This window comes from Lissotriton vulgaris, chromosome 1_1 (genome assembly GCF_964263255.1).
Source record: "Lissotriton vulgaris chromosome 1_1, aLisVul1.2, whole genome shotgun sequence".
Classification (NCBI taxonomy): domain Eukaryota; kingdom Metazoa; phylum Chordata; class Amphibia; order Caudata; family Salamandridae; genus Lissotriton; species Lissotriton vulgaris.
The window spans coordinates 1,098,156,117-1,098,183,961 of record NC_141685.1 but is presented as its reverse complement, the minus strand read 5'-3'; the positions used below and the strand labels follow the sequence as shown (position 1 = coordinate 1,098,183,961).

The following is a 27,845-nucleotide window of genomic DNA, read 5'->3' as shown; positions in this document are numbered from 1 at the left end:
CGGCAGGAGGAACTGCAAGCCGGCCGTCAGGTGTGTCCGGTTTCTCCACCACAGAAGGGCCTTTATGATGGCCGGTGTGACCGTGATAATGTCTTCGAAGGAGCCGGAACTCTGTTTCCATTGTCTCGCCAACGCCTCCTGCAGGGGGCGCATGCGGAGCCTGCAGTGTGGTACGAGGAGAATGCATGAAGACATCATCCCTAGCAAGGAGGTGAATGTCCGGACCTTGATGCGAGGCTTCTTGGCCACCGCCGCGGCCAGAGACAGTATTTTGCTGATCCTGTCCTCTGAGGGGAAGGCCTTCGCGCACTCCGTGTCCAGGGCAGCCCCTAGGAAGGTGATCCTCGTTGATGGAGCAGTGCATGATTTCTTGAGGTTGATTGTCAGACCCAGCTGTTGGAAAAGAGCGCTGCAGGCGGTGAAGGAAGCCAGCGCGCCCTCCGGGGAAGGCGCCTTCACCAGCCAGTCGTCCAGGTAGGGGAACACCTGGTGACCCCTTTGACGCAGGAAGGCTGCCACCGGCGCCAAGCACTTCGTGAAGATACGTGGCGCAGATTTGAGGCCGAATGGCAAGACCTTGAACTGGTAATGTCTGCCCGCTATTTCGAACCGTAGGTACCTCCTGTGCCTGACGAGGATGGGGATATGGTAGTAGGCGTCCTGTAAGTCCAGTGAGACCATCGAGTCTCCTCTTTCCAGTGCTCCCAGGATCTCCTGGATGGAGACCATCCGGAAGGATTGAGTCCGCAGGAAGGCGTTGAGCGCCCGGAGGTCTAAGATCGGCCTCCACTTGTCCCCTTTCTGTTGGACTAGGAAGAAGTGGGAATAAAAGCCCTTCCCCTTCTGGGACTTTGGGACTCTCTCGATGGCTCCTTTGACCAACATGGCGGATACTTCCTTGAGAAGGAGGTGCAGGTGTTTGTGAGCACGCTTCAGCGGAGGAGTGGTGGGAGGGGTGTCGATCAATTCTAGGGAATGTCCGAATTGAATAATTTGTAGTACCCACCGATCCGTAGTGATTTTTTGCCAATTTTGGAGGAAGTGGGTCAGCTTTCCCCCAATTCGAAAGGATTGAGACGGTGGTGGGACTGGCTGGAGTAAATGGTCACTGGCGGCCGCCAGTGCCCTTCTTGGCGGATTTGCCTCTGAAGGATGACCTCCCATAGGACGATTGTCGGGACTGTTGTTTTTGCTGGGGCTGGTTCCTGTTGCCGTAGGAGTAAGACGACCTATTTTGGTAGGAACCTCTGTAGGAGTATTGACCCCTGGAGCGGCCCCCCCGAAAGGATTGGTTCCGTGACTGGAGGGAGCCCAGAGCCCTCGCTGTATCCGTATCTTTCTTGATGGCTTGAAGTGCTTCGTCTATCTTCTCCCCGAAGAGGAATTGACCATCGAACGGCATATCTAGCACCTTAGACTGGACCTCCTGCCGAAAGGACGTTGCTTTGAGCCAGCCTTGGCGGCGGAGCACGGCCGCCCCGGCCAACTGGCGGAATCCCGTCATGGCCGCGTCAATGGCGCAGTCGATAATTTCTGCCGCGGAGTTTTGTCCTTCCGCCAGAAGAGCCTTCACCTCATCCTGGACCGCGGCTGGCAGGCTTTGCAGATGTGGAGCTATGTCTTCCCATAGCTGGCGGTTGTAGCGGCCAAGGAGGGCGATGGAATTTGCAACCTTGATGGACATGGCGGATGTGGTAGAGAACCTCTTGCCAATGGTGTCCAGCTTCCTTCCGTCCTTGTCCGGGGGCGCGGACAGCGGCGAGGAGGGGTTGCGGGATTGTTTTTGGGCCGCCTGAGTGACAACCGAGTCCGGTTTGGGGTGGCCGGTCAGGCAGGCCGGTGCTGAGTTCGGGGCCTTATATTTTTTGTCTAGGCGCGGAACCACCGCAGGCACCGAAGCAGGCGTGAGCATCAGCTTCTTGCCCTGTTCCCATAGAAAGTCTATAAGAGGAATCGACTTGGTCGATTTCTGGGTGTGCTCCTTGAAATCATGGAGGAAGCATTCCGTTTCCGCGGATTCCACCGCCATGTGGAACCGTCTTGCAGCTCTGTCCACCAGTTTGTGGAAACCTCCCACGTCCGCCGCCTCAGAGTGGCGTGGTCGCGGGGATGCCGGGGTAGACGAATGGTGTGATGACGCAGCATCGGCATCGTCGTCTCTGTGGTCCGAGGCTACGTCTTGTACCTCGCCTTCCTCCAAGTCCGTCTCATCCTCCTCGCTTTCCGATGAGTCCTCCGCCTGAGTCTGCGGACGTAGTTGGCTCCGCGGACGGGCCTGGGGAGCGGAAGGGCGCGAGGCCGATGTTTGCGCTTGGGTGACCGGTACCCGGGTACCGCTGTCGGCGTCCGGGAACCGTTGTTTATAGTCCTGCACCAGTGATTTCAGGTCGTTGACCAGGGACAGTGGCAAACAGATCATCGGGGTGTTCACCGTGTCGACGCTCAGGGAGCTGGCTTGATACATAACTTCGTCCCGGATCTCGTGGACGTCCTGGTGTTCTTCGTGAACCTCCTGTTCTTCGTCTGACTCCTCACTCAGGAGCGTTTCTTGTTCTTGTTCGGGTGCCAACTCCACCTGTGGGCGAACCGAGTGCGTTGGAATCGAGTGAAGAGAGACTTCGACCAGTCTCGATTCTTTCCAAGATGGCGCCGGGGTCTCTTCCGACGACGTGCGAGAAGATGGCGCCCCCGCCGAGTGTGTGGTTGATTTGGGCACTTCCGTCAGGGTCAATGGCATCACCTTTTGCGGGGATAGGAGTTTCGCCGCGACACTGACGGCAGGGTCTTGGACTTGAGATATCTTTGTCGAAGGTGTGGTTTTTGAACTTGACTTCAACGTTTTAGGTGACGAGCCTTCGGTGTGAGGTGTATTCGGCGAATGCGTACCTGTAGATTTAGACCTCTTAGGTGACGAAGAGGTCGTCTTCGTGCTGGATGAAGGTTTCAGAGGAATGGTCGAGGAGACCGGTGCGCCTGAGGACGCAGTGGTGGTCGTCGTGGCCATCGCGGAGGGCGACGAGGCCGTAGTGGTCGACACAGTGGTCGTGACGGAGGTGGTCCGCTTAGTAGATGGAGCGGGCTTCTTGAACCTCTGGCCATCCTTAACAGACACGGAGGAGGTGGTGGAGCGTGCCTCCGAAGGCTTTATGTGCGCCTTCTTAGGAGGAGTGTCTGTCTCTCCAGGGGACTGTACCCTGGGTCTCTTCCCGGAGACCTTTGAGGTCGCGGAGACACTACCCTCGGAAGATTCCACAGTGTCTCGGACCTTAAGCCTGTCGAGCCATTCGCGAAGGCGAGTTTCCCTTTCTTTAACAGTCTTCTTTGGGAAGGCTCTACACACCCTACACTTGTCAGTGACGTGGTCAGGGTACAGGCAATATAAGCACAGGTCGTGCTTGTCCTCCGCTTGAATCCGCTGCTTGCCGCAGGAGGAACAGGCCCTTAGAAGGGCTTTCTTCTGTGAGTCCGCCATGGACGAAGCTTTCTTGTTAGATTCCGACATTTAGTCGATGATAGGATAATATCCTTTCCGTGAACTTTGGCGAAGTTTGAGACTTCGAATTTTGGAAAACCTGAAGAGCTCAGGTTGGAGACTCCCTAGCACAACGTGCGGTAGAAAAATCTGAGGGACTGAGGCTCCTCCCGGGAAGGTTCTAGAGGGAGGTCGGAGCTGATTGGCTAACGATGGGAATTCGGTCCTTTTTACATAAGGACGTGGAAAGGCCCCAAAAGGGGAGGCCCTTCGGCCTATATTCTCTATGTATGTCCTTAGGACATTACTTTTTTATGTACCGGAGGCTCCCGTCTCGGCGACGGGGAATGATTCAGGCATGTGAATCTATGAAAGACACCCAAATACTGGATAACCCCATAAGACACCACTGCACTCAAGCCCCACAGCCCGAGAAGTGGACCAAAGGTGTCCCTGCATGCCCAGGGATCTCAAGGGTCGAGCCTCTCTGTAGGTTCCCACTGGATTGGTGCCCCAGTCCATGCTTGCAGCCTCTTTGTAACTGAACCGTTCTCCCATTGAAGTGAATTGAATACCCGACGCCATGACACCTCTGCACCCGGACGCCCCAGAGCTCCGCAAGGTGACGCAATGACACCTCTGCACCCGGATGCCCAAGAGCTCCGCAAGGTGACCTGTTAGTGTGGCCTTTTACCTATACTCAGCTCAAGTCCAGAACATCAGTCATGTAAGTCGCTGTAAGTGCCTGAATCCAATACATGATTTTCCTCCATAGGATAACATTGCCGGCCCAGAAAATCGCAAGTGTCCATTTCTGAAAACTGTAAAAATTCACAAATCGAAAAGTACTTATCCCATTCCGATGATCATCGTATGTACATTTATATAAAAGTATGTGTTAATTTTATACATTGGTGACGGATATCTTTATTGAGTGTGTCTCATTTACTGCTTTTGAGTGTAATAAATGCTTAGAACTACCCTCTGATAAGCCCAACTATTTGCCCATACTACCACAAAAAAAGAGCATTTGGGGTGTTATTTGTGCCTCTAATTCCTTTGGGGTTTGCATGGACTCTCTAAACAGTGCACCTCATTTTGGTGCTCTACATAGAGATCCAGCTTCATACACAGGTTTTTGTTGTTGATCCGAGGACCCGACTAAGATGCTGGCAGGGTGTATTCAGAGGTTTCCAACCTGCTTTGCTGTCCCTTTGCACCATGTCCTACAGGACTGCTGATTGGGTCCCAGATGGAGAGGGGGTGCGAAGGGGTAAGCTAAAGTGAGATTGTGTGACCCCGGAGTACAGAAGAAACGATTAACTATGTGACTGGTTTGATCTTGAGGCTGGTAAGTCTCCCCTTTCCTTGAAGAGGAAAAGTTTCAGGGTGGGTATTTTTATTCAGTCCAATCAGATGCCTTCTTCAGGGCTTCTTCGAACCCCTGGAGATATTTCACTGTTCAGGAGATTAATTGTTGCTCAGCTGAATTAAGGCAGACAAGTATTGCTTGTCTGCAGAAGAGCACCCTGGACTGATTCCAGAGAAGAAGCAGCCAACATCGACGGAGGCTTAGGGTGGACTTGCAAAGGCATATAATGTGAACCGCTCCATCTTTTGGGTGGCCAAACAGCCTACAACCTTTACTTCTGTCCTCGACCAGGGGGTGGCGTGCGAGTCTGAAGGCAAAATCCCTAGTTAGTATTTCAAATATTGGCCTTTTATCCTGCTACTGAAAACTTATTTCATATATTGCTCTGGCTTCAAGGATATATAGCGGTTTAATACCATCCAGGTGTGATAACGTTTCTCCAGAGGTTCTCTGTTATCTACAGATGATAATATATTTGACGTTTTGTAGACAGCTCTTTTGATGGTTCATAGCTTGCTGCTGCAGTCAATTCTGCTAAACTGAATAAATTAATTGTTGCAATGAGGTACTCTCTGGCAGATGAGTGAGATCTATTGGTTATTTTCAACTATGCGTTGGGATTTATGGTATTCTCCTCCGCAGATTTAAATCTGTAGCAGATATGGGCAAATGCAGCTTGCCTGGCAAATGTCTGCTTAACTAAACCAAACTCCAGCCTGATCTGTGCAGGTGATGTGTTGCTCGGGAGTTGGAAAATTTACCTATATATTCTCGCAATGATGGTATCCAGGTCATTTGAATTTCTGCCCAGTAAGGCTTCACTTCTGTAAGCCAGGGTAGGCACCACCTTGGCCCTGGCAGTTTCTAAAATGGGGCTAGGAGAAATACCATTTAGATTTCTGAATAGGGTCCTTAGCTCGCTGCAAGGGCAATCCCCTTTCTTTGGATTTCCTCCTTCTGGGTTGTGAAAGATCATTGTTGTCACATAACAGGCGGAGGAATTTATATTCACTAGTTTTGTCAACCTTTATGGAGCCAAGAAACCAACTAGCCTTTCCATTGGTACTTCTGCAGCAGTTCATGATTTTTGTCTCCTCAGAGTTTGTCAGGCCATTCATGGTGGAGTATACTTGGATGGCATTCAGAAGACGCTGCAAAAGCAACCTTTGTTCAACAGATCAACACCGGATCATCCATGTTGAGAAGGATTTAAGAGGGGTATGGAGCCGAACTCCGGGGCTTGGGAGTCGATTAAGGTCAGAGCAGGGTGTAGATCTGACAGAAATAGATTTTAAAAAAAGTGTGGGGGCCAGAACACACTCCTATTAAAGTCTTCAGAATGTTGGAATGGCCCTAGATAGGTTGGCTTCGCTTCCCAACTTAAGTCTGACCGAGGTATTAGAGTACAGATTTTTCATTGCTCTTAAAGAGTACCAGGTGTGCAAGCCCCCTTCTTAGTTTCCTCCAGAGCCGGCTTCCATTTACCCAGTCTAAAGTGGTTTTATAGTCGAAAAGTAGTCACACAGCAGTGACAAGAAAAGATATTAGCAGAAGTCCCAGTTATTTTTTATTTTGAATGCTTCTAGACTGAAATAATCTAAAAATATGATCTGCAGTATCACCTGCAATAAAGTAGACTTCAAGATGGTGCCTGGGCAGGTGACATGTTGCAGAGCCATTGACAATTAGGGCTTCCCCTTGAAGAGATTGAAAAGTTCAAAAACAGCGCTTCTCTAAATTGTCTCTGGAACAAGACGGTTTAATGACAGGTGCGGCAAGTCCATTTGAACGGAGAGGCCATGCCCCTCACCTTTTGCCCCGTACGAACTGTCTGTCAGGCTTAACAATAATCAGTCTGAGACAGTCTGGCTGCCTGAACTTTCAGTTCAGGAAGCCAGGAGCCAGACATGCGCATTTAGCGCGGGCTCCAGGCTGCCTGAACTGAACTTTGCTGGGCTGAGAAAGTCACAGCTCATGTGGGCGTGACGTTTTCAGGTCAGCAAAGGTTCCTGAGGCCCATCCCTCAGTGACAAGGGGTAGCGTCACTGATTGCCTCGTGCTGGGCGCTTCAGTTTTAACCACTGAAGCGCCCAGGGTCGAGTCAATCAGTGAGATTTCACCACACAGGGTGGCGCAAAGGGGTACCCTACCCAGTAGTCTCACTGACCCCAACCCACTCTGTGATGACGTTGGGACTGCTGCCTTCCCTCATAGTCTGACCTTAGGACTTGCCAGCCAGCTCTGCTCTGCCTCTGCGGTTCTAGAAAACTTGGGACTGCTGCCTTCCCTCACTGATTCAGAAAAGGGGGGGGGGAGGGAGGGGGGGGTTGGTGATGAATAGAGTGTCTGAATTAAGCAGACCACTCTTACCCAGTCCAAAGATCAGGGCTTGATCCATCACCGTTTTTTAGCTCACTGCACCATCCCAGCTCAGAACCTGGCTACATGCAAATTAGTCTGTTCCTGTCCCAGTGCATGATGGGAACAGGGCAAACCCAACTACCAAGCCAGTTCTTATACTGGGAAGGAAACAAGCTTCCGGGGACCGGTTTTTGGCATTTCAGCCGTCATCGGCCCGGCTTGCTTGAATCCTGATGGTGCAATGAGCAAGGGACTCACATCTGAGAATACCCTTCCACGCTTATGGTGGACAAAATGAATCGTTTTTGGCCACTATAGATGTGGCAGGGTATACTCGGACATGAGTCCCTTGCTCACTGCACCATCAGGATTCAAGCAAGCCGGGCCGACGACGGCTGAAATGCCAGAAACCGGTCCCCGGAAGCTTGTCTCCTTTCTGGTGAAGAATTGGCTTGGTAGTTTGGTCTGCCCTGTTCCCATGATGCACTGGGCCAGGGACAGACTAATTTGCATATAGCCAGGTTCTGAGCTGGGATGGTGCAGTGAGCTAAATAACGGTGATGGATCAAGCCCTGATCTTTGGACTGGGTAAGAGTGGTCTGCTTAATTCAGACACTCTGTTCATCACCACCTCCTTTTCTGAATCGCCTTCCCTCACTGGCAGCCAATGAGGGAAGGCAGCACTCCCAAGCCTTCTAGAACCGCTGAGGCAGCGCAGAGCTGGCTGTAGGTAAAAGTGTGTCTTGTTTTCTTTTTAAATTATTGTTTGGTGCGTGTATGTATGTATGTTGGGGAAAGAGTGGGGGTGTGTGTGTGTGTAGATGTGTGTGTGTAGATGTGTGTGTGTGTGTGTAGGTGTGTAGTTGTGCGTGTGTCCTGTCCGTCCAAGGGCCCCCCCCCCCCTCCCTCTAAAACTTACCAGCCGCCCCTGACTAAAGGGAGCTTAAGTAAATAAGAAATGGCAGAAAATGTTCTAGTGAAGTATGAGGCAAAAAAGAGGCAGTTAATAAAGCTGGTTCTGTAAAACAGGCTAATTAGTTCAGTCATGATGTTAAAGTAAAAAAAATTTTTAAAAAGGCAAGTGATTAGGTAAATGATCCTGTACATCATTTGCTAAACCGAAAGGTACAGCCATCATAATACAAAGACTTGAAAGACTACTAAAATCTCAAGAAAGGTCAACGGCAGTGGATGTTTGAAACAGAAAAAATATGCTAATGAAATGTGGTCATCTCTTTGTACTACTGAAAGTTCATCTCATTTCCACACCTCCAAACATGCCCCAGCTGAAGCTTTTAAGCAGGCAGTTACATAAAGCATGCGACACTGATGCAGCTGGCATTCCACACTATGTACTAGTTCAAACATAGAAGAGGGTTTCAGTCCCAAAGGATTAAACACAGCATAGGTGGATATCACTCACCATTCAAATCTAGTTTCTCCAATTCAGACTTGTCCTCCAAAGCCTGGGCAACAGCAAGTGCAGCTTCCTGCCTGATCTCACAGAATGATAGGTTCAGCTCCTGGGGAAGAGACAGAGAAGGCAGAGAGATAAATAACTTGAGTCTACTCCCCCCCCCCCCCCCCTACTGACTTTACTAAGTTCTATTTTCCTAAAGATCACCAAAAATGTAGGCTGTTCGTATCAGAAGAAATCAAAATATATTTTCAGTTTTTCATAAAAAATCTGAAGGGAAATTGCCGAAAGCCAAAGCTGTGTGATGACCGAACCTCAGCATGTCCAAATCTAAGATTACCCATCAAAACCATGCCCATCTGCTCCTTTTTAGGTCTCGACTATTCTATCCCGCAGGGATAGATAGGCGAGTATATTGTAGGCAGTTCAAAAACTCTACCAAACTTGCCGATCGCGTACAGTTCATGTGATCTATGCGCATGCACACCAACCACGTCACACCACCTTTTGTCTGTGCCTCGCATCAGACTTCAAAGGCTGCCGCTCCCCCGCGTGCAAATCGCGCACCACCATTTGTCTGTGCCTCGCATCAGACTTCAAAGGCTGCTGCTCCACCGCGCACCACCATTTGTCTGTGCCTCGCATCAGACTTCAAAAGCTGCCGCTTCCCCGTCCACCCCGCCACACGAATGCCGAGAGCTTGTTTCCCGCTGTCCCTTTGTCCCCCACCTCTCACGTTCTTATCTTCCTTGTTTGTACTTGATTTCTAATACTTAAGTCCCTTGACTTTTTCTTCCTTTTCAACTGGTGCCACCTCGCCTGCTTTCCTAGAGCGTTCATCACCTCTGACTGCATTTCCTTCAAGTTAAGATACCAGTCCCTCTAATCCTCAGATTGCCTCCACGTAGAGTTACATTTTGTAGATCATGGTTGGAGCTGCACCAATGTGCTCTCCTGTGCCCGACGTCAGATTCTCCAGTCCCACAAACCCCTGGACTCTGCCTCTAATGTGTCTTTAATTTAATGTAAAGTCTGTAAGCCTTACTTGCTTCTTGAGGGGAGTCTGTGCTGTTATCACCATCCATGGCTTGCTACTCTTTCTATATTATTCTGAGCCGTCTATCTTCTGCATTCATTTTCTTTTCCCTTTCAATCTGCTTCATAGCACTATACAATCACCTTTCTGATGGCCCCCCATTGAAAAGAGTAATGATTGTGCTCTAAGCAAATGCCTTCTTTCTCTTTCTGCCCTCTGCTGCTGTTATTCTGATGTGGGTCCTCAGCGTGCATCTAATGCAGCAGACCTGTGGTTTATCCACCTGGTACCCACTCCTAAGCCCACCTCTTCTGTAGCTTGAGTGGGGCACTCTCACTTCCTGCCTCCCACATGCTGCATCAAAATGGAATGAGAGCGACACACTGTGTGAACCTAATCTCTGGCTTTAGTACTCACACACCAATCTCCTTCTCTCTCGCTCTCTCTCTTTGTCTCTCTCTTATTTCTCTCTTGCTCTTTCTCTTTCTATTTCTCGCTCTCTCTTTCTTGCTCTCTCGCTCTCTATTTCTCGCTCGCGCTCACTCTTTCTCTCTCTCTCGCTCTCGCTCTCTTCTCTCTTCCTCTTTCTCTCTTTCTGTCTCTCCTCTCTTTTTCTGTCTCTCTCTCTCTCTCTCTCTCTCTCTCTCTCCCCCCGCCCCCTTCCCCCTGGATTCAGATACTAACACCCAGGTAGCTATTGTCTGATTTCAGAAGCTGAACATTAGGGGTCAGGGTCCCGTTGTGCAGCCCGCAACATTCCAGTACGAGAGAGGGTCTGGGCAGGGTGCTAGTGTTGGGGCTACTATCGCAGTTACAGTCACGACTCCAATTCCCGTGCCTTTGGCAGCCCCTGAACGGTTTTCAGGGGATAGCGAGAAGTACAGCACTTTTATGAACCAGTGCCATTTACATTTTATGTGTAGGCCGAATGCCTTTCCTTACGACTCTGCAAAGGTTGCCTTCATTATATCGTACTTGGCTGGTACTGCTGCTTTGTGGGCGGCCCCCCTCGTGGACAATGATGATCGGGTGCTCTTTAATGATCCTACTTTTAAAGAACTAATGAGAGGACTGTTATCTAAACATGCGTTCATGCAGGCTAGCGATGCAGAGTTGTTAAAATTACGGCAGGGGCAGCAGGATTTATTAACTTGTATCTCCACTTTCAATCGGCTTGTGTCTGAAACTCAGTGGCCAATGGCAAAAAGGACCTCCTTGTTTTACCAGGGTTTGTGTGAAGACTTAAAAGATATAGTGTCGCAAGTTGTAGATCCTCCAGATGACTGTGCAGCCTTTATAGGTTGTCAGAGAGACGTGGGGAACGGAATCGTTTCCAGTCATCTCGGGGAGGGTTTGTCAAACCAGAAGTGAGGCATCCTGTGGAGCACAAGGCTGCTCCCGCACCTATGGAGATAGGGGGGGTAAGAGGTCCTTTGTCCAATGAGGAAAAGAGGAGAAGGAGAGAGGGCAATGTGTGTTTGTATTGTGGCCATTACGCATGTGAGTGTCCTGTGAAACCTTCTAGTGCTCCAGTGAGGAAGGAGGTAACCTGCTTAGAACAATCCGGGGGACCCCTGAATGTTGACAATCCCCATATAGCTTATGAGGTGACCAGGGCTGTGGAGAGGGTTCCAAGGCATTTCATCATTGCTGCCTGTTTGTTGATTTCTAATAGCAACAGGGTAACAATGTCTGTACTATTAGATTTTGGAGCGACTGGCAATTTTATAGACATTTCGTTGGCTGAAAAGTTGTTGATTCCGTGTGTCTATAAAGAACAGCCTGAACCAGCACGGGCAATTGATGGAACGGAATTAATATCTGGGTCCATCACACGGCAAACTGAACCATTGTGTTTGCTTTGTGATAATGGACATTCCGAGTCCATCTGTTTTGACTTGATTGATGCTCCTTCTTTTGGTGTAGTTTTGGGGGTACCCTGGCTACAAACGCACAATCCGAAGATAGATTGGGTACGGCGTACTGTAACCCTTGATTCTGCCCATTGTCTGAAATGCTGCTATCAGGTGGCCACTGATTGGGTATCACCTTTGACATGTGCAGTGGGAGAGGTTGTGATTGTACCTTCCCCTTATACTGCTTTTGGGGATGTGTTTGATGTAGGCCATGCTAATGGCCTTCCTCCTCATCGTACCTTTGATTGTAAAATTGATCTTGTACCAGGTGCTACGTTGTCTTGTAGCCACATTTATGCACTATCAGGGCCAGAGGAGCAGCATTTGAAGGAGTACCTTGATGATATGTTAGCTAAGGGGTTTATCCGTCCATCCTCATCGCCAGAGTCCTCAGCGATCTTTTTCATCCCTAAGATGGAGGGTTCCTTGCGCACGTGTGTGGATTATAGGGCTCTTAACAAGGTTACGGTGAAGAATAAGTAACCTCTCCCGTTAATCCCGGTGTTGTTAGATCAACTAAAGAAGGCTACTGTATTCACTAAGATGGACCTACGAGGGGCGTACCACCTCATTAGAATACGCACAGGAGATGAATGGAAAACTGCTTTTAAAACTAAGTTTGGTTTGTTTGAGTACTGCGTTATGCCTTTTGGTTTGTGTAATGCTCCTAGCAGCCTTTCAGTTTTTATTAATGAAGTTTTGAGAGAGTATTTGGATATTAGCGTTATCGTTTATATTGATGACATTTTGATATTCTCGGAAACCAGTGATGAACATGAGTCACATGTGACCCAGGTGTTGCAAAAGCTAAAAGATCACCAGTTGTATGTGAAACTGGAGAAATGTCAGTTCCATTCCTCTAGGATGGAGTTCTTGGGCTTCAAAGTTTCTGCAGGTGGGATCCAGATGGATCCGAAAAAGACTGAATCCATTGTTACATGGCCGAAAAGATCTACTGTTAAGGATATTCAGGTCCTTTTGGGTTTTGCCAATTTTTATAGGCGGTTTATCTCACACTTCTCTGACATAGTAGCACCCATGACATCATTGTCTGGTCATCTGAAGCACAAGCCGCCTTTCAGCAATTGATTGGTATGTTTACATCTGCACCAGTGTTGGTGCATCCTGATACTGCCCTGCCATTCTTTGAGACGGATGCGTCATTATGTGCGGTAGGAGAGGTATTGTCACAGAGAGACATCGAGACCGGATTCTTGCACCCAATAGCTTTCTGCTCAAAGACATTGTTGCCAGCTGAACGCAATTACACGGTAGCGGAAAGGGAGTGGTTGGCCATTAAGCTGTCATTCGAGGAATGGAGGCATTACCTATGGGGCGCCCGGCATCGTATAACTATTTATACCGACCATAAGAACCTGGAGTTCTTTCGCTCAGCTAGAGCTTTGACCCCTCGACAGATGTGGTGGGTTCTCTTTCAACCAATATGATTTTGTTATTACTTGTAGACCAGCAAGTCAAATCGGATGCCTTATCTCACATTCATGTAGATTTAAATGACACTGGGTCTGCTAGGGACATAAGACCTATGATTGATGGTGGAAGGATAATAGGGGTTGCTTCTACAGATGAATTCACATCTTCTGTGAAGAACAGGTTGAGCCAAGTTGACTTGGTTCCTTGGTTAGCACAACCTCATTTTCTGGTCCAGGATGGGTTGTTCTACTATTAAGGCCGGTTGTTCATACCTCCCGAGTTAAGGGAATCGGTGCTGCAGTGGTGTCATTCGTCTGCTTTGGTAGCACATCCTGGAATACAGAAAACAAAGGAATTATGTTTACGATGGTTTTGGTGGGAGTCTTTAGCGCAGGATGTCCAGGGATTTGTTGCTTTTTGTCCTGTTTGTGCCACCAGTAGGCCATTGCATTCTAAGTCTTCTGGTCTATTGCAACCCTTAGCGGTCCCTCCTGCTCCCTGGCATACTATAAGTATGGATTTCGTGACTGACCTTCCTTCTGTTTCTGGGTTTACCGCGATCTTGGTGGTGGTGGATTTATTTACAAAAATGGCTCATTTCATCCCATTATCCAAGATCCCCACAGCTAGGGACATGGCAACGGTTTTCATTTGTTCAGTAGTAAGGATGCATGGGTTGCCATCAGCTGTAGTCACAAATAGAGGTGCTCAGTTTGTGTCTCATTTTTGGAACGGAACTTTGTTCTTTGCGGAGGATGGAAATACGGATGTCCTCAGCTTACCATCCGCAGTCTGATGGGCAGATTGAGCACACCAATCAGACTATGGAGCAGTATCTTAGATGTCTTGTGTCTTCTCTATCCTGTGATTGGGTTGCCGCTCTCCCCCTTGCGGAATTTGCGTACAACAGTCTGCATTCCGCTTTGGGAATCACTCCTTTCTTTTGTTCGATGGGTTATCACACCCTAAGGCTATTCCCATTCAACCTACGGGACATGTACCAGCCATAGACGATATGTACAAGTCTTTGAGTACCATTTGGGACACTGCTCGGGAGAAGCTACAGGAGGCCAAAGATGCCATGAAATTACAGGCCGACAAGCATAGGGCGCCAGCTACGTCCTATATAGTGGGAGATCAGATATGGTTGGCTACTCGGAACCTAAGGATACAGGGATCCCGGAAGTTGCAGCCCAGATATGTGGGTCCTTTTCCCATTATTAAGGTGATCAACCAGGTAGCAATGAAGCTTGATTTGCAGGAGGATTATAAGGTGCATCCTGTTTTTCATACATCCTTGTTAAACCCTTTTGTTAGGTCTTCACAGGTGTTACCACCTCCTCCTCCTCCTCTTATGGTTGAAGGACAAGAGGAATTTGAGGTAAATGCGATCCTTCATTCCAGGCGTAGGAGAGGCCGGTTATATTACTTAGTGGACTGGAAGGGTTACGCCCCTGAGGATCGGACATGGGAACCAGCGAGCAGTGTGCATGCTCCTAGGTTGGTGCGCTTGTTTTATGTACGTCTTCCAACAAAACCCCGTCGAGTGGGAAGGAGCTTTGGGGGGAGGTACTGTTAGGAAGTAGGTTGTTTCTGTCCTCTTTCTGTGACCATGTTTACCTTATCACATGACCTACCTGTGTCCTGTAGCCTGTTAAAAGCAGGTTGTGCCATCCTATCATTGCTTGGTTTCTATCCTTGTTGGAGTTCTCCCAGGTCTTTGTGTTTGTTCCAGTCCATGTTTGGGGTCCGGTCATCCTGCTCTCCTGTTCTCACGGGCTTGTGAGCTTAGAGTGCTTTCTTGGACACTTTCCTCCTGTTCGTCTCTGCGTTTGGCGTTGCTCTATTGACAAGACTTTATTTGCTGAGAAGAGGTTTTGTGTGCCTCTAGCCTGTCGCATCAGCGTTACCTCTCTTGCATTACGTTTCCCTATTACACGCGGCTGCGTGTTTCTTTTCCCTTTCCACTTCCTGGATATTTTTGACATTATCCACATCATTGTGTGTGGTTTGGGTGCAATTACGAGCTCGGTATTCTCAGCGGTGGTAGTGTTGTTCTCCCTGCCGTGAAGTGGCCACTTTGATGAGCATAGCTAGTGAATGCCTATGCTGGGGTTTTTTTATGTCAGCTTCAATGACTTTTCCCCCCTGATTTCTCTTCGTTATGAGATGGGTTGGGATTTGTTGTTTTGTTCTTTATCATCTAGTGGATTTCGGGCACCGCCAAGCTTGAAGACTTGAATGCTGAAGTGCACCACGCTCGGCTACGACAGCATCGAGTTCTGGTAAGGTGGTCAATTGTGTGTTTTATGGGTTATACATGGTCATTGAAATGGGCATTTGATATTTTGTGTTCCTAGTCCATAATTACATTAGGACTAATAGTGTATTCCCTTTATGGGTGCAGTTGCTGGTGTGGTGTCCTATTGTTTGAGACGGTCCAATCCTTCATTTCCACGGGATCTTGTTTTTCTCTTTCTCCCACCCTCTCCCTGTGCCCACGTGATTAGCACATTGTGTACATTCAGTGTGCATTATTTGGGTTTGGGTAGGGGACTGGGCTCCTCCTTGTTCCTGCAGTGTATTGGGCCAAGTGAAGTGGGGAATCCCGACAGAAGGAACCTGGTGCCCTCTGGTTTCCCTGTATGTGCTTCTGAGCCTAAATGATTAGATACAATCTTCTTGTTATTTTTTACGAGCGCGGCCGCTCATTCCCTCCCCCATCACTGAGCGCGTCTTGTACACCCCACAGTCATGTACAAAGCTCCTTGGAATTGCTGGAAAACAAAATTTCTTCGTGCAGTGGATGTTTACGAGGCAGCGCCTCGTAGACAGTGTACAGTGTGTATAATTACTGTCTTTATAACGTGAAAAATTAGTGCTTTCCATCCTTGACGTGAGCTCCCCTTCCCCAACGGTCACCGTCACAACCCCAGCCTGCTCCTGCAATTACATGCCCCGCCACCAATGATCAGTGTGGCAGGGAAAGCGCGCTATCGGTTTCCGTGATTTTGCTGCAGGTTAGAGTATTCTTCATGAACAAAACATGCATTAAGTAGATGCCATTGCCATCAAATAAACCATACATTTCTCATACACAGAGCAGAATTACTGGCCACTGGGTCATGAGGCACGGATCTTTGGAGAAGTCAGTCTATATATGTGACATTCTTCGTAGTGCCCTTTTGTGTGCTCCTATCTGTGCACCCGTGCTCTTTCCACAGTTGTCTTTTGTGGCCACTTCATATTCTCTTCTTACTTCATTCCCTCGTCTCCTAATGCTTTACGTCAAACTCAGTTTTGTAAATGTATATGTGACGAGGGAGACCCGGATTCGGGCCCTCCAGGCTTACCTGTTACTATCTCCCCTCTTTCCGAACAGCACACAGACTCCTGGAAGACGACGTACGCTGCATACAACCCCGTGATGTACAACAAGGACCTGTGTTACTTTAATTGGGTGGAGCTGGACCCTGACCCCGCCCACCTGTCACTGGTAAAACCCAGCCAGAAAACTGCACAGGTGTGTGATTCACCCGGAGGCAGAGAAGGAGAGTGGCGGCGAGAGGACGGAGCAGAGTGGAGTTCGAGGAAGGAGGAGGCGAGCAAGGAAGAGCAGAGGACGGAGGAGGCGAGAGAGGAAGATTGGAGGACGGAGGAGGCGAGGGAGGAAGAGCGGAGCTCGGAGGAAGCAGGAGGCGGAGACCGAGACTACAACGACAAGCCAGGAGGCCAACGAGAAGGCGCATCGCCCAGCCACACTTCCCGAGAAGTGTGGCTAGAGCAGGTACGGTCACGCTTCATGGGTTAGGCGGGACGTAGGTGGGTCAAACTACCCTGAAAAAGCACTCGGCACACCTTGCACTTATCCCCCCCTCTAACCATACAACACTTGTACCGGGGTACGCTATCTACACGTGTGTGCACTCACTCCCTTCCCCTAACAAACGCCTTTTCAGTACCAGGTTAACACTGGTTTCTTTCTTTCCTGTCGGTATCCGGTACACCTTTTAAAACGGCTGAAGAGCGGCCTACAATTCCCAGAAGACTTCGGGAACGGCGGCTTGGAGCAACGAGAACCACGACGGAGGACACCGAAACCCCCCCTCCTATACTACCGAGTCCCGGTCCAGAAGAGGCGATTGTATAAAATAATAAAACCGGCTTTACCAAGAACTCCGTTGTCGGTGAGTCTATTTGAATCCCCACGCGAAATCCCACAGTATATTTTTTCTCTCCAAGTCTATTCACAGTTTTGGCCCATTCGGTTACGGAGTCTGACACTGACCAATCTTGTATTTTGTTTTGTAGTTTTTTTATAGGGCAAACGCGACCTACAGGTTTAGGATTGCTTTACATGAGCACCAGTTACATTATATAAGGACAGATTCATATGTATGTAAAGAGCTCTGACCATTCCGCCACATCCTCTCCAAATGAATCTTTTGTACCACTACTGCAATAGCGTGCTGTACACCTTCACTTTGGTATCTACTGCAGGTAAAGGTTGGGCAGGGTCAAATTGGGCCCTTTGGTGAATTACATACCTAAAACATGTACACTCTGTCTTCAAACAACCCGGGCAGTTTTAAACATGTTTGAGACTGCATGCATGTATGCTTGCTGCAGCTAATGATTGTGGTAATATCAGGGAAAACAGCCTTTATAACGAAGGGTTAACAATGAGATTACTTTACAATGAAGGCATTACAACAATGTCTTCATGATACTTGTTTTTAACATGCTTTCAGTTTAAGCAGTTTCGGTACTAAAATGTATTTTCAGCTGTGTACTTCTAGCAATGACCTACTTAATGATTTTGGACCAGTAATGTGAGTGACACATCCTGTCCAAAATAAACATGCACACCCTCAGAGAATGACTGCAGCAGCAGTTGGATGGTGACGGTCGGTTTGGCTTGGTGGTGAGTGTAAATCAGTGTAAAGTAGTAGCCCCACGCTACTTTCACCACTCTTTAATCCCCCTACTATCACCAGCTGCTAACAGCACTTCTGCACAAACAGTTCCACAATACCCACAACAGCCATATCCCTCACAAACTAGCAGTCTTACACTACCAACAACGCTTGCACACTCCACATAGAGTAGTAGTCTCCCACTAACAGCACTCTCACACCTTCACACTACGTACAACACTCGCACACCCTTCATAGACTAACACTCTCACACACCCTTCACAGACACCACTCTCAAACGCCTCCCAAACTAACAGTCCTGCACTACCGGAAGCACTCTCACACCACTAACATCCTCTCACTACCCTCACATGCTGGAAGTCAGACAGTCCCAGAAACACGGTCACACCCCTCGCAGACCAGCAGCGAAGCCAACAGGTCCAGCACAGGCACTGTATCTAAAGCGCCACCCTCAGGTCAGAATTCGTAATGCCTCGGTATGGTAAAGCGCTGACGCAAACTACACAGAATGCACATTGGCGCAGTTTGTAAAACGCTAATATTACCCACAAGCCAGAATAAAACCCACTCTCATCTGACCCGTGGTCCCCAGCTTGTGGTTGCTGTGATACTTTTCAGTTTTTTGCACCACACACACAACCGCACACACACACAACCACACATACACAACCAAACCGTCAGTGCACTTTTTTACCAGGCACAGACACGATCAGTCAGTGAACGCTTTCATCTGGCCCAAACACCACCAGCACACACTTTCACCGGGCACAAACACCACCAGCCGTCAGTGCACGCTTTCACCGGGCACAAAAACCACCAGCTGTCAGTGCACGCTTCCACCAGGCACACACCACCAGACGTCAGTGCACGTTTTCACCAGGCTCACACACAACACCAGCCATCAGTGCACGCTTTCACCAGGCATACACGCCATCAGTGCACGCTTCCACCAGGCACACACACCACCAGCCGGCAGTGCACACTTCCACCAGGCACACACACCACCAGCCATCAGTGCACATTTTCTACAGGCACACACACCACCAGTCGGCAGTGCACACTTCCACAAGGCACACACACCACCAGCCATCAGTGCACATTTTCTACAGGCACACACACCACCAGCCATCAGTGCACACATCGATTGTTAACGCATTCACAATAAACTATTGTAGCAATCGCAGTATGGTGCACTTTTAAACATATTCATCTAAAGCGCAGCATGCCATCATTGCTACAAAAATAAATACACATTTTTTTGACCTACAATCTATAGACTTTTGTTGCAATTGGTGTTGCAATATTTAGCAATGCCAATAGCTCAAACTTAATTAATGCGAGACATATTGCATTGCAAATGCTTGTTGATCTTTGAAATCACTCTCCATTTGCCAGAAATGTCATCCATGCACTCAGTTGATACATTAACAAGGTGTCAAAAACGAGCAACATTGTGATTCAAGAAATACAAATGAAAAGAGGAACTCTAGAGAAATAGGACATACATGGCTACTGTACAAATATAAACAAAGATGGAGCAGCATGTGCTCTATTTGGTGAGGGCTGCAAGAACAATGAGCAGTGGAGAGGCAGCAATGAGAAAAGAAAGAGAAGGTCCAACAAAACATTAAGTCAGGCATGGAGAAGGCGCAAATAGGGTATAAAATGAAAGAACTGAAAATAAGCTCGAAAAGGATGAGGACAGAGTTATCAGGCTAGGACAAAAGTTAAGGGAAAAACACTCTGTTTCTCTCCCTGCACCGCCACCCACTGAAATGCACTACCAGTGGACAGGTCGATGGCATCCCTGCAACCAAAAAAAACCAATGAAACCATCAGTGCTAGCCCTTACGTCCTACATATTTAACTAAAGTGTTGCATTTTGAATCAACCAGATACACACGGGGAGGGGGGTGAATAGGCAGGCGAGAGTAGAAATAAAAATAAAAAAATACCAGTAAGGTATTTGTACGCCTGTACGCACAGGAGGTCCCTGCATCCTCACCCCAGTTAGCAACATGCATCTGGGACCAGGCCACATGTTGAGAAGGGATGAAGAGAAAGTTTAGCCAATAGAAGAGAAACGAGTCTTCTCTTCCACCACTTACAGCCATCTCATTCCCCACTATTTGACAGCAGAACTTAGAGCTTAGACTGGAGAGGAACAAACCGTATCAGCCCAGGCAAGCCTTGAAGGAAACACTGCTGAAAGCAGAACGGGTGAATTTTATAGCAAGACCTGAAGCCCCTTATTTGCATCCTTACTTAAAGGACATCAGCAAGACAAAATATGCATGGTTAACAAGTTGATCAATGAAACCTTGAACTGAAGGCATCAGCCAATAAATTATACAGAAAAGAAAAACCCATTTAGGAAAAAAAAACAGGATGTATGCTAGATGCTTTAAATAAATATGCCACAAAGAATAATAACCAGAGAAGTCAGGTGGCTCGCTCCGACATAGAACTACAAAGCCTTAAATGGAAAAGTCACATGTGGTCCAATTTGGGAATGAACTGAAAACAAGACTCTACAGACCACAGGAAAGCAATATAAAACCTTGACCAAAACAACAAGCATTGGAATAGCCAATAGATCTCGCTTTTGGGACCTTATGTGTTTATCCTGAAGTTTTGGCTATGTTGTAGAGCATTGTGGCTTATAATAAAAATTGTTAAGCATTTTTGTTACCTTTATAAAAACTAAGACGACATTATATATAACTGAAGAACCTAATTAAAAAAATATTTTAATATAAAAATTTATTTTTTTGTACGTATGTGGCACAGCTGTACTATGTGGAGTGTATTTGTTGTATTGAATAGAATGTAATTAAGACGTGTATTTTTGTTGTATTAAGTGTATTACGTTACGTGTATTTATGTTGCATTGATTAGAGTAATTGTGACGTGTGATTACGTGGTACTGAGTGGTATTTTGTGGCGTGTATTTATGTTGCATTGAGTAGAGTGTAATTACGTGGTGTGTAATTATCTGGTACTGAGTGGTGTTATGTAGAGTATTTATATTGTATTGAGTAGAGTGTAATTATGTGGGGTGTTATTACGTGGAACTGAGTGGTATTATGTGGAGTGTATTTATATTGTATTCAGTAGAGCGTAAGGATGTGGTGTGTCATTATGTGGCACTGAGTGGTATTATGTGGAGTGAATGGTGCATTTAGTAGAGTGTAAGTACGTGGTGAAATTATGTGGTACTGTGTTGTGTTATGTGGAGTGTATTTATATTGTATTCAGTAGAGTGTAATTATGTGGGCCAGCAGAGATAGGTCATGTGTGATCGCAAGTGAACTACCGCCATGACCAAACAGTGAAAAAAGTAGCCTCCCTATCGTCGCATCCTGCTGCCGGGAGGGGCTTTACCAATTGTTGAGGAGGAGACCTCAGGCAGTATGCTAATGAGAACATCAGGAACCCAGCAAACAAACTACCTTAAAGTCAGAAACCTCTGATGAAGTCCCCACAACAACCTGCTAATGCGTGCCTCCTGCTATGCCTGCTACTACTCGGAGCTCAACGTACACAGCAGGTGCAAGACTATGTATTTTAGTCAAGAGTATTTTTTTCCCACAGTTGCCCTCGAATCAGCAAGTTGGTGGGGGATTGTAGGAAATTCTGTAAATTAAAAGCAAAGAGTGCACTTTACCGGCCCTTCACCACAAGTTCCGTACAGATCAGCAAAAGATTTCATTTCTTAAGCCTGGGCAAGATATAGGGAAAGCAGCCAATGCATAACATCAGTATAATAGAACATTGTCTGAAACTTAAAGGCTTAAAATGTATCCAGTTCCCCTCCCTTTGGCCATTCACTGCAATAACTGAGTCAGGTGTGGAGCTACCAGCTGGTAGCACAAAAAAAAAAACTGAAAGCGCTTGAGGTGCCATCTGTTGAGTTCCATCCTGCACATTAAGCCATGCGGGTGGGTGAGTCATGAGACTTTTACAGACAAGTACAAAGAGAAATGGAGAAAGATTGAGAAAAGCTGAAAAATACAAAGAAGTCCATCTTGTATCGTTCATGGGACCACGTGTATGACGAGGGCTTGCAATTACGGCAACTTCTTAAACGCACTGCTCTGGCGCTGCTTGTAGTCGCAGTGGTGCCAAACACTTTTAAACAGGATTGTGGCAACACAAAATGGTGAAAATAGTGTTCAAATAAAAAATGTGATTATTTTTTAACACTCACTCCATGATATTGCACATTCACTGTGCTGTGTAATACACTCCACTGTGTTTAAAATTCAATAAAGCTCTGCGTTATTTTGTAACGTGTTGTGTGCTTAGAAAATACCCCTATGCCTTTGTATTTAAATATTATTAATAGGGTGTATGCTAAAAAAGAACCATCAAGCATTTTATATGTAATTAGTTTCACTACGGCCTAGACGAAAAAAATCCCAGAGCATTTTTTGGTTTTAAATTATTTTCAACATGGTGAATAGTTAAATAGAAACTTTGAGCATTATATTGGACTTCATTATTTTTGAGAACTTTCACCTCTCATATACAAGCACCCGATTGTGCGCCAGAAGGAAAGTTTGCACTATTTTCACTACTCTTCGGAAACAAACATCTGTTATCATCTGCAGGTGTACCTTATCTGCCTGTTCTCAAAACAAACTAGAAATGTGGGTCGCTTTAGCACCAAGTATGCCCTGAAAGTCAAAATAAACAGACCAGTCCATACATCTTGAATCGTTGCCGTCTGTTATCCTTAGGCTGTTTATCGAATACGCGCAGGGGCCTCTGCTACGTCTGCACAGTTTAAATCATTATAACATCGAAATGTAGAAAAGGTGAGCGCAATGGCACATTAAACCTTTAGATGACTTGCATGCTGGTTCTTCAGAAGGACCAACAAAAGTAAATATTTACAATAATACCTAAATTGCAGTCTTTGCAGCTACTGTTATAACTATTTTAAAAGTGCTTACTGATAGTGGCTAGGTATCCCACAGTTTCTATCTTCCCACAAAAGCATGCTTTCTGCTTTTTAGTGGATGTTTTTGTTCGTTTAACTATATTGTCAGTTTTTTAGGTCTCGCGACCTATCAATGCGCATGCGCATTGAGCTGAGCGAGAATTCAAGTGCTCAAAATACTCGTCAAACCAAGGGCTTTTTGGTGCGGTTTTCTTTGAGTTCACGTGAATCACGTGACCAAACAAGCACGCACATCAGCCTCCCTCCCTCCTAATTGGATTTTTTAACGGCCGCCACCACATCAAAGGGCTTCGCCCAGCGTGCGCTCTGCGGCTTCTCCTCCCCTAATTAATCATGGCTGGCCGGCCGTACTTTCAGTTTCCCGGCCGCTCTTGTTTTATCTCTCCCCCACTGTATCGGATTACCTTGCGCTGTGCCTCCGCTGCAACACACAATATCGAACTGCGTCAATGTGACAGTGGTCTTTATATCAAAAATGTACTTTGAGAGATGGGATGTCTTGCGCTCGCCTCAACTAATCGCTTTCACAAGTTTTCTTCTTTCCGCTATTAAAAAACAATCCTCCTGCTACACTTAAACATGGTGTCTCTTTCACTTTACAGCATATCACGCTAGTTCCTCTTTCCTTCAGCGACGCTCCACATTCATTTTCTGTTGCACTTGACTTTTTCACCCCTAATCCACAGACTGTCTTTTACAATCCTCATGGGGGTGTCAAGTGCTCCTCTCAACCTTCCTTCATGGGTTTGTTTTCCTGACTGCTTTCACAGGATCTTGAAGTTCACGCTGCGACTTTGTCATTGAGCCGGCAAGTCGTCGCCAAAATTATGTTGTAATATGAAGCTCTGGGACTAATAAGCTTGTAATTAAAAGGCTTTATTAAGCTTCATGGTCAGGCGTGACTTCTCCCCACGCCAGCTCAGGGCAAACTGCAGACGAGTAGAACGTCGGGCTCATTTCAGTAACCACTGGAACAAAAAAACACTGACAAAGCGAACACAACAGATTGCAAAGTATGCATTAGCAGAGCACTAGTTTACAACACATATAACTAATCCCCATCTCTTCCACCTTGTTCTATCTTAAGTTTGAATGCGATGCCAACATTGTAGCAAAAGTAAATAAATACCATTTATTTGTCAGGGGCATTTTTAAGATGCGTGTCCTGTGTGGCGCACAGATACCCCAGGATTTTCTTGGGCACTATATGCAATTCTTTAGACTCCGCGTGCTTTGCTACCACCATTATTTGCTCGCAGTAACTTCTTTCATGTATTGGTGTTGTAGTCTTGCACGTTGTCCAAAACCCTCAGGCGCCACTCTTGTTTTGCTTTTTCAAGGAGCGCCAACACTTCCCAAAGGGACTGTAACACTTCACATAAACACCAGTTCCATTACACTAGAAGCGCAGCCTCCACAGCAGGCTCCGGCTCTCACCTCAAGGGCACATAATATTTATTATGTCTTCGTCTGTGAGGGGGTGTCAACACCATCAGCTGTGTACAAGCTGAGCATGCTGTATACACAGGCAGTCTCCCAGCACATACGGCGGCCTCAAGCAGAGTGCACCCCACATTTTTCTGATTTGCAGCATCTGCCACATAATCCATCATCTGCCGCATAAACTGCAGATTTTAATAAAAGCGGTTGTAGCTCAAACGCATCCAAAGTTACAAACAATTCTGCAATGCATGTTGCAGCTCAGCGAAAGACCTTTCGCAAAGGTTAACTGATCACCTTTGTGTCACTTATTGCCAAGGCCACTGGAATTATGTGGGTCGGGAGCACCGAATTATACAACAGAGTTCACTAAATTATGTGGCAAGTAAAGGAAAATTATGTGGCATGGCATTTTGTTGCTTTTTTTTATATTACTACTCCATTATATTGCAATTCTTATTCATGGTCCTACTGTCTGTGCAAAGACTTCACCTTATTAGTGCCACTTTAACAAAGACGGAGAAAAGCAATCAAAACGTGACCGGTTAACTTTTGCAAAGGGCCCACCACTGCAAACAAAGCCACATTTTCACTAACTTTGGATTTGTTTGATCACAAACACATTTTTTCTGTTAAATTCTGCAGATTATGCAACACATGGTGTATTATGTGGGAAATGTGGAATGTCCATAATTATGTGAAAATAGCGGCTTAATTGCATAATTCCAGTGGTCCTTCTTATTGATATATGTGTGTTTTATACTGGTACTAATGAAATTAAACTCTTGCCCAGGCAGTGTTAACTGTCAAAATTACATAATTATTGAGTAATGCCATCATAAAATATGACGAATTACGCCACATGATTTGCCTTTTCCTGCCACATAATGTAGTCAGCTGTGCTAAATAATTTGATCCTCACCTGCCGCATAATTCCAGAGACACTGGCTATATAAAACAACATCAAATTCCACCTACAATTAACTTCAGAGAATACCAACACGCTTGAACGTCTGGATTTATTTTGTTTGCTGCTATAAACTTCCACAAATATGAATCTTTTGTAGTAGGAAGCGCTATATAAATACGATGCTGAAATGTGGGGGCAGTGCCCTTCCCGGTTTCGTTCAGCTTCTATGTAGACTTTAGGAAATTGTCTTGTGAGGTAAATCCTGCGCGCATCTTCCGATGTAAACCTCCGAGTTGAATTACTGGAACTCGAAGCAACCCATGCCTGCTACTGTTGTAAAGCGCTCAGAGCCTCTGATATCTTTGGCTCATGTTCGCGCTACATAAAATTGAACATAAATGGAAAATAAATCTCTGTATTTTGTAGCCCCATGGTCTTAGCACATCGGATAAGGAAGCTTTTGAACTGTACAGCGGAAACAATAGTGTTCCTGGGACAAGGTATCTTTTAGGGCTTTGGTGGAATGTGTTCTCTGGCCTGATTCATGCAGGTGAAAAAGCAGGGTAGATATGTTCTTCCGCACCATGGACAGTCTATTGCCTTGTAAGGTTGGAGCCCCGAAAACTAGCTCAGAGGCGCCGCGGGGTCTGAAGCTGCAATGACATGCTGCCTTAAAGACACCTCTCATTCAGTTCTCTAAACACACCCGGGGCACCCCCCTCCACCCTCTCAATCTGCGCAGGGGAGCCTGTCGTGTGGCTGTAAAGAGAGTTAACGCCACTTGTCAGTGTCCTCTGGGGCAGAATAGGCACTTTGTCTGCGCCCTGGCAGAGGGGTTGTCGTCTGGTGCGCGGCCCGCCACCCCCAGAGACCCCCGATTGGCATGCTAATGCAGGCTAGCAACAAGCATTCCCATAGCCAATAGGACTCGCATTAGGAAAGTGTAAGCTATTGGCTTTGTAAATAATAATGCTATTAATTTGTATATTTTCAGTGCAAACACATATTAAAAAAATAATTGTCATTTACAATACCAATAGCCCACACTTTCCTAACGCGAGACCTATTGGCAACGCCAGTGCTTTTTTTTTTTTATACCAGCGCAAACATTTTTTTAAGTAAACGGAGAAACAATTGAACCCTCTCACACCACAATAGACTTCTGTTGATACTAAAGTTCTGGAGAAAGACCATTTGCGTTGTGTTTTTCTGTCCTAGCTGCAAAGTAACTGGTAAACTTTAGCAGGAGCGTAAAGCCACGAATACGGTTTTATTAGCGAGCCTGCTCTTGTCTGTGATCTGCTCCACTGGCACGGTTTAGATTGAAGTGGAGTTATTTATGAGGTAGTCAACTGATAAGTGCCAAATAGAAGGACAGCGGCATCTGTCGCTGCAAACTGTGTAACAGGTAACAGTTTCCATCTGGCTACTTTTACACTGGAAGCAGTTTCAAATGCGCACCGACCTTGTTTGTAAAATAAAGAAGGCTGTGTGCGCAAGAAATTAGAGAACAGATTAGAAAGGAATGAAGGGACGTGAAAGATACAAGATTTTTCAAAAGCGCAGTGCTGCAGCCTCTCATCATTTCTCTGTCAGGGATGCCACCGGCCTGGCATTTTACGCACATCCATAAAGTTTGAATTAATGTGGATCATTTCCACTACAGCGCCCAGAGTTTTCCACTTGAGACCTGACCTCAGGACACCCCCACGCCGCACGGCCCTCCTGCTGTAGGCGAGTCTGTGCCCCCCTCGTTGCTGCTCGTGACTCAGTTTTTGCCCTCCTGTGCCTCTGATTGGGTACTTGGTTTTAAACTGTTTCTCTCTTTATTTTTGCACGTTGCTCCCCTGGTGTGACCCCCCCCCTCTTCTCCCCGCCGCCGTGACATCGCGGCCCCGCCCTCTTTTTTTATGTGTCCTCCCAGCTCTCGCCTCCCAGCTGCACCTCCCTCCCACTTCGCCTTAAATGGAGACCGCGCGTACGCGCAGCGGGTACGCCGAAGGCGCGCCAAAGGCAAGCCCGTCTGCGCCCGTCCGCGCCTGGACCGCGCCCAGCGCCATGACCCCTGCCCCCGCCGAAACACACAACAGACCTACGACACCGTCACCCTCAACGCACTCAACGCCGGCCAAACCCCTGCCTGCTACCAAGCCACCCCGAAACGCACTCACGGACCTTTCACCTGCCAAGCCTGCAACTACACCTGCCTCCGGACCTGCACCACACCCGCCAAGCCGAGCACCAGCAGCAACCATCTCAAGTGCATCCTCCTCAACACCCCCTCCGTCCAGAGACACACCGTCGAACTCTGGAACCTGCTCGACAACATCCCCGGATGTCGCCTTCCTGACAGAAACCTGGATGAACGCCTCCTCAGCGCCAGACATCGCCATCGCCATCCCGGACGGATACAAGATCACCCGGAGGGACCGCGTCAACCAGATTACAGGAGGCATCGCCATCATACACAAGAACACCATCCGCATCACGACCAGCTCCGACGACACCTTCACCGCCGTCGAACACCTCCACTTCCAGATACACACCGACCCCAAGACCACACTCAGAGGCACCCTTATCTACA

General features: G+C 47.2%; 1 protein-coding gene across 1 annotated transcript in view; it reads right to left on the bottom strand.

The window, feature by feature from the left end:
- The window catches only part of RANGAP1 (Ran GTPase activating protein 1), a 537,507-nt gene that overhangs the window by 253,580 nt on the left and 256,082 nt on the right, over positions 1-27,845 (bottom strand). The window contains exon 9 of the mRNA XM_086963527.1: positions 8,629-8,728. Coding sequence (XP_086819653.1) covers positions 8,629-8,728 — 100 coding nt within the window. The remainder of the gene's footprint in view (positions 1-8,628; positions 8,729-27,845) is intronic.